We start from the raw sequence: 7,651 nt of genomic DNA, 5'->3' as shown, positions 1-7,651 counted from the left end.
CAATTATGTGGTTTATTTTTTAATTTATGAAATTTTCTGAGTGATTTTTATAATTTACTAGGTAAACTTTGTAATTTCATATTTTCAACACGTCAAATACTTTTTGTAAACGTAATTCACCTCAATTTTTTTTAACTCAATTAACGAACCTCACCTCATCTCAATAGTTCAAAATACAACACCCTTTCAAACGGACCCATAAATACTTCTTTGTTTTAAGTTCAAATTTTTTATTTAATTTCATGCTATCAGTACACACCTTTTTCCCTTCGGAAGAGCAATTCACAATTGTAAAGGCCGCAATAGAAATTTCAAAGAGAGATTTGAATTCGAAACAAAAGCATGATTAGCATTATAATAGGTGACAAGAAAGGCTTATCAAAAAAAAATTTAAAAAAAAAAGGTGACAAGAAAGACAATGTGGTGGAGTCCAATACAAGCCAAAAGGCCTTTCACTATCCCAAAACCTCATTATCAATCACAAATTATTGTGTTTAGTGGTCTTCAATGCCGTTTCAAAAGGTTGGTAAATAACAACTCTAATTGAATACTATGTTGTATCAATATGTATTTAATTTATATTTATTGTTTAAAAGATCCAATTTATGTGATTACACAAGACAAGTAGTGATGATACACTATCATTTCAAATGTTATCTAACTCGGATTTGGGGCTCCGCAATTTCCTAAAATCTATAATTCATATATAATGATATAGACAAAATGTCCGATAAATTTTAAAAATAAAAAAAATGTGATATGATGACACACCTCTTAAATTATTGTATCTATAATTTTAAACGGATTACGGAGGCCCTTATTTTATGAATAATAAAGAATTTGTTAAAAAAATTGTCAAGAAACATGCACCGAGTCAATGTCCGAGCCGACTCACCAAACTCAACGTGCTGACAAAAGCAAGAAAAGCATTTTTCCAATCTTTTCCTTGCCGTCACCATGTATTTACAATTTTGCCATCCATTTTCTCTACTCACTTAATATAATACCTCTGGAAACCAAAAAGTACATTACACAATCCCCAGACATTTTTCTGGGTGATATGCATAGAAATGGATTTTAGTCAGAAAGAACAACGAGATGGGGAATCCCCAGACATTTTTCTGGGTTATCTGCGTAGAAATGGGTTTTAGTCAGAAAGGGAGATGGAGGTGGTTAGTTTGATGATGGCTCGACGTGGAATTTGCAGAGAAGAAATCTCTCTTTCCTTGTACAGAAAGCTCTCTCTTTCCTTATTTCTCTCTCTCAAGATGGGCCCAGCAAGATGATCAATCCATACCCATCTGTCACGTATTCTCTCTTTCTCCTTCTACCTCTTCTCTCTGCCAACAACTTTGTAAAGCACTCAACTTCCACTTTGACACTCCTCTCCCTCTCTCTGGCTTCTTCCTCCACTTTATAAAGTCTTCCTTGCCTGTCCCGTAAGAATTTTCGCCTTAATAAAGTAATGGGTTGATGCTAGATAAGCATTTGCCAGTCTTTTTCGTTGTCAAAAGATACCCACCCACTTTGAAAAAAAAAAATCTTGTTTTTGGCTCTGTCTGTACATGTTGCTGTTGAACTGTAATTTGGGTTTCATTTCCCTGCCTTTGTAGTTCTTCTTCTAGAATTTTTTGACGTTTTTGATTAATTTGGGGAAAATGGATTTGGTCCTTGTATGTTGACACTCCGCAGTGAAGTGGAGGTATTTTCTGTCATTTCGTTCCTTTTAATAAGATAACATTGTGGGAGAGACTTCATATACCTGAATTGTCTCTTTGATTGAAATAAGTTCATCGATTCCCTGTTGAATGAGTGCCTTTGGGATTTGGTATCAGCGATTCAGCATCCAATTTGGTGGTGTTGGAGTGAATTGTTGAGCTATGACCCAATAATGGTCATTCATTGTAGCTGGTCTTTATGTTGAAGTGAAGATCAAGTCCTCATAGGCTCTTAGAATCGTGGGCGATGATTATGGAAGCTAAGGGAAGGCTTTGATACCTTGCCATCCAAAGAAAGCTGTATCCAAGCTGTTAAGAAAAATTGGGTTTTTGTTGGCTTTCTTTACATGGTTGGAAACTCGAACTCAATTACTGCTCTTCTCAAACCACATTGAAATTGAAGACCCTGATTTTAAGGTATGTATTGATGGTCTTTTCACATATTCTCATTTTTTGTGCATCCTATCTCAAGAAGGAAATTAGCAGGTGCTTCTGTTTGTCTTTGGATAGTCTTCTTCCTTTTTCTCCCTTTGCAAGTCCAAATTGTATCATATGATCATTGAATCATTGAATGAGTATGTCATCTTAATTGGCTAAGATTTAGCAGCTGCATGAGTTAGTCAAAAGGCCCTTTTGGTGTATAACTAACCTCTTACCCGCAAAAGCATATTTTACTGAGGGAGCAGACACTGATTTTGCCTAGATCATTGTCACCACCCGAGTCTCCATGGATTTCTTGCTAGCACTATGAGAACTGTGGAGGCTTTTTTTTTTTTTTATTTGTTTTATTTATTTATTTTTTTTCTTATGGAAATTCTGCTTCGAAATTGATTTGTTTGTCAAGTTGCATTGTTGGAAAAATAAAATTCATAGGAGAAACAAGACCTTTTTCTTCAACCTGTTGTGTATTGGTTCTTAGAGTCTTTCAGCCTCAAGTTTTACTTATGGGATGGAATTGGTTAATTTTTCTGCCAATTTGTCTTGCATTCCTGATGATTATTCCCTCAACTAGGAGGAGCTTCTCTGGAAGTACATGACCGGGAACCCTGTACCTAAAACAAAGAACTGGTGAAGATGAAGAAAACCTTTGTTCCCAGTTTCACTTTTTTTTTTTAATATTTCTCTTGACTTTTTGTGGTTCATCTGCTGAAAATCATTTCTTTTTTCTTGTTCAATGACTATTCATCTTCATGTTAAAATGAGTGAACTATCTTCTGGCTGAGCATATATATTTTCTCCATTTGCATGCATATGTCTGTCTTTTGTGTATGTGTTTGGCAATGCCATCAAATGACCAATGTTCATATTTTGAGGTTGGCAGGAGCTGTATGTCCTTATTTTCCCCTTCCCCAGATCAAATATAAAGCACTGATGATGGCAGAGCCTTCCCATATCTTTTATTGCGCATAGATGAAAATTCTGAAGCAAAATGTCATGTTTCCCTGGTGTTTCTTTCTAATATTCTTCCCTCTATTTTCAGATTTCCTGTGGGCACACACTGGTGAAATATTTGGATAAAGCAAACTGAGTAATCATCCATTTATTATGGGAAAGAGATCGCAAAGACACCCTGTTCGATATGAAAAGGATCCATCAGGATGTATGTGGGGTTTGATTGGTATCTTTGATTTTCGTCATGGTCGAACAACTCAGAAGTTGGTCACAGATAGGAGACGTGGTGGCAGGCATGCCTCTGGTAAGGCTTGCTTCAAAATCCAAAACTAAAAAAGAAAAAGAAAAAGGACTAACACATAGAAAGAAGAAATTATGGTTTTTTTGACATACAACTGTTGTTACCCGTTCAATGCTTTCCAATTTTCTTGAAAGGAAGTGAATTTGAGAATAATATCCATTTTATTCTCTTAAGTATTGACACACTCATTTAAACATGGTGATTGTACAGTTGCTTTAACGTTATAAATTTTATAAAACAAAACTTCGTAAAATTTTCTGTTACACTTGCAGGTGCTGCAAATTCAAGAAATAAGCATGACAAGTTGATTCATCTCAATGAAAACTGTCAAGGAACCCCTGTGAGTATCTTGCTGGTGAACCTTACCTGTTATATAAAATTTTAATTATGGTATGAGTTGTGAGAAGGATTTATCGGTGTAGTAAATTAAAAAACCAGTCACTACTAGAGTTTAGCTTTCAAACACTAATTGGCTTTACTAATTTGTTTCAGGATGGTGAAGAGGGTGCAAAGCTGGTGGCTGATGCTAATAAACCTAGTGTGAAGGAACTTATAGAAGAAGAAATGTTCAGTGATCAAGACACCGGGAAAGAGGCTAGTAGTGCTTTAGAAAAGAGAAAAACTGACACAGAAAATGGCAGCCAAAACAAGAGGAACCACAAGAAAACAAACGGAACTCACAGTAGAAGTTGTGATATAGATGCTGCTAAAAATTTGGAACCTGAGCACAGTTGTCTGGAGAAGTTGGAGAAAGAATTTATAAATCATGTCGATATGGAAAAAATAATGGAGAAGTTGTGCCAGCGGATCAAATTAATGAGTTCTTTGAACCATGAGCAACATGCTGAAGTTAATTCACAGCCAAACCAAAAGATTCAGGACCTGAAAGAAAAAATGGGCAGGGTGATCGAGTTGTTTATAACTCAAGAGATCATTAGTGTGAATCATATCGCAGAAGATGGGGATGTTCACCTTCCTGAGAATCTTATTAATGTACTTCAGATATTGTGTGCAGATGATGAATTGTTTCTAAAACTTGTGCAAGATCCATCATCAATTTTGATTAAGTATGGTCATTGCATGCAAAATACTTCGGTGGAGGAAGGAGAAGACTCAAAGACACTTGTAGGACCTAAAGTGTCAGACCACGAGCCCAGAAACTCAAGACAATCCGATGAGCTTGTCAAGCGTAAACAGCGTAAATTTTTCAGGAGAAAGGCCAAGTCTATGGAAATTCCCGTATCAAAGGGAAGTATGACTTCTCCCCAAGCTTCAAATACAATCATTATATTGAAGCCAGCCTTGCAAAATTCAGAAACTGAAAGCTGTATTGGTTCATCACCAGATTCTCATCCCATCGTCAGAAACAAAGGTCCAAGTGAAAGAATTGGTTCCCATTTTTTTATCACTGAAATTAAAAGAAAGTTGAAAAATGCTATGGGAAAGGAGAGGCCCGAAATCTACACTGATGACGTTCTAAGAACTTCATATGAGAGTCATCATTTGGGGGCTAATGACAAAGGAACAAAGGAAAACGTTGGAATGAGTTCACCAAGAAAAGAACACTTTATTGAAAGAATCGCCAGACCTTCCACAGGCTTCAAAAAAGGAGACAAGATCAGCAAGCTGAAACACTGTGAAACAGCTGTGGAAAATGAAGCTGCTAGGTTTTCCAAGCAAAGAATGTCTAATATCTATGTTGAGGCCAAGAAACATTTTTCTGAGAGGCTAAATATGAGGGATGGGGATGTTGTCTCTTCCAGCAGACAAGTTCCCAAAACCCTTGGTAGGATTCTCTCCCTTCCTGAGTATAACGCTTCTCCTTTTGGTAGCCCTGGGAGAGACTGGGGGCATGGTTTCGTGACTGCACAAATGAGATTGACCAACTCTGACAAATGTCAAAAGCATGAGAATGGTTTCAGCCATGAGGCTCTGTTGGCACAAAACTTAGAAAGTCAATCCAGCATCTCTGATGCCAATGCTGATAATGCAGTACAACCTCGTCCTAACCCAACTATGGAGAACGTGAGTGAGGTTGTTATTGATAATGAAGGTACCATTTCTTCAGTTATGGACAAGTTGACTTGTCAAGGTTTGTCTTTTCAGTTTCTCTAACTTGTGATCACCGGTTTGTTGTGCCCATGGTTTGCTATTCTTAAACATTTACGCTGTCTGCAGGTGATGAGATTTGTAGATCAGCCGATATTGCCGTCGAGGAAGAAATTATATCCTTCAGTACTCCTCCTCAACCAAGCGTCTCTACAGACATTACTATAGATGAACAAGATGGTGATATCTGTGAAGCATGTGATGAACAAAAAAATTCAGAATGCCAGGAGACCTGTGAAGGGAAAGAACAAACATTTTCTCCACCAGCATCTCCATCCAATGCTTCAATAACCAAGGCAGTTGAAGATGTAGAGACTACTGTGTATATACCAGAGCGACCAAGTCCAGTATCTGTTCTTGAGCCGCTGTTCACAGAGGATGATATCAGCCCCTCAAGCACAAAGTCCGAATCTGGTATGTATTCATGGAAAGAGTTGACAAATATTTTGCACCCTAAATTTGGGAACGCTCCCTCCCCCCTGTTAACTAGGGTTTGAACTTTCGATAATTCCCCTTACAGAATGGGTTTCATGCCATGACACCATATTCATCAGTAACTTTTACATCATATTACTTTTGCAATAATAATTTCAATGTTTTCCGATATTTTCAGCTGAACTTCCAGTGCAACCACTACGAATTCAATTTGAAGAGTGTGACTCGTCGACTACAGAAGACATCCATTTGAAGACTTGTGTGGACGACAGTGAGCAAATTGTTGAGTACATAAGAGCGGTGCTGCAGGCCTCAGACTTGAAGTGGGATGAAGTATATTTAATGTCCAGTACTTCAGAACAGCTTCTTGATCCATTATTGTTTGAAGAGCTGGAAATCTCTTCCGATCAGCTTTGTCACGACAGGATGCTGCTCTTTGATTGTATTAATGAAGTTCTCGTGGACTTGTATCAGCCCTACTTTGGTTGCTCCCCTTGGTCATCATTTGTGAAACTGAGTATTAGGCCTGTCCTTGAGATGAAAAACGCTACTCTTGAGGTTTGGAAGGGAGTTAATTGGCATCTAATCCCATTGCCGCTGCCTCACACTTTGGATCAGATTCTCAAAAAGGACATGGCTAAAACTGGAACATGGATGGATCTTCGATTTGATACTGAAAGTATCGTTTTTGAGATGGGTGAAGTCATTTTTGAAGAACTGATGGAAGATACCGTGCTAAGCTGTATAAATGGAAGTTCAGAAACTGGTGAACTGTTGCTTCTGGATGAGATAAAGGAAAACAGAAATGCTGTGATTACTTGATAGACAAACAAATCATGTATCTGTGTACAAATAATTGACCTGCCCTGCGTCTGAGTGGGAAGGAGAAAATAAGCAAGTAATTTCTTGTGCATATGAAGGATAGGAGTGCCACCAAGACAGGAGGGACCTCATCTAACATTCTCGAGCTGTCCAGTTTACAACTTCACATTGTGTTTGCTTATTCTTGGAAGAGATCCTATTGCAGGAATGATGGGCAGACATTGCGGAACTGCCCGTACAAGTTCTTTTCTTCTTATACAGAAAAAGAAATATTCCATTAAGCTTTTGATGATGTTGATAATGAGAGATGACAACTTGGTCGTTCTTACTTCTTACCATTGTAGAATATGTGGAGTTTGGTGTGTGCATTGAGGTTTTCTGGGTTTCCCCTTGCTTCATTTATTTCTTTTGTTGACCTTTCTGGGCTTTTGCTGCTGTATTTACAAAATTTGAAGTGTTGTGAATGGTGACTACTACTTTACATGACTCTGTAATAGTAATTTCATAGTAGCTGTTGTTGTGGTTTAAGCTAATAAAAATCAAAATAGAGGAAAACATGGAGTGCTAGTCTCTGAGCCTTGATATATTCATGTGTGCACATTTCTGTCTCAGCATAATTGCTTGCTGAACATAACGTTTGGAATGTTGAGCTGAAACTTCATTTCAAGTATATTACTTTCAATGTGTGAGATCACCCGTCAATTGTCCGGTGGACAGTTGGGTGTATTCCACATTACCAACACCAGTTATCCGGTGAATAACTAGTTGGTGAACAATTGGCTAAGTTCTACGTTACCCAAAAACAATGTTGCAAACCGAAAATTTGCAGGATATCCTATTAATATGGACCAAATTGGTATATTACACCATTGAT

General features: G+C 37.6%; 1 protein-coding gene across 2 annotated transcripts; it reads left to right on the top strand.

The window, feature by feature from the left end:
- The first annotated feature begins 954 nt into the window (after positions 1–954).
- On the top strand, positions 955–7,332 carry LOC119984039. 2 transcript variants are annotated; one of them, XM_038827793.1, is made up of 6 exons: positions 955–2,135; positions 3,199–3,414; positions 3,684–3,751; positions 3,904–5,503; positions 5,590–5,934; positions 6,134–7,332. In XM_038827793.1, the coding sequence occupies exons 2-6, from the start codon at positions 3,264–3,266 to the stop codon at positions 6,775–6,777; spliced, it is 2,808 nt and encodes a 935-aa protein (XP_038683721.1). In that variant the 5' UTR covers positions 955–2,135; positions 3,199–3,263; the 3' UTR covers positions 6,778–7,332. The 2 variants fall into 2 exon arrangements, with proteins under 2 accessions (XP_038683721.1, XP_038683722.1); XM_038827794.1 differs by lacking the exon at positions 955–2,135 and adding an exon at positions 2,770–2,786.
- The last annotated feature ends 319 nt before the right edge of the window (positions 7,333–7,651 follow it).

Source organism: Tripterygium wilfordii, chromosome 18 (genome assembly GCF_013401445.1).
Source record: "Tripterygium wilfordii isolate XIE 37 chromosome 18, ASM1340144v1, whole genome shotgun sequence".
Classification (NCBI taxonomy): domain Eukaryota; kingdom Viridiplantae; phylum Streptophyta; class Magnoliopsida; order Celastrales; family Celastraceae; genus Tripterygium; species Tripterygium wilfordii.
This window is presented reverse-complemented; position numbering and strand designations above follow the sequence as displayed.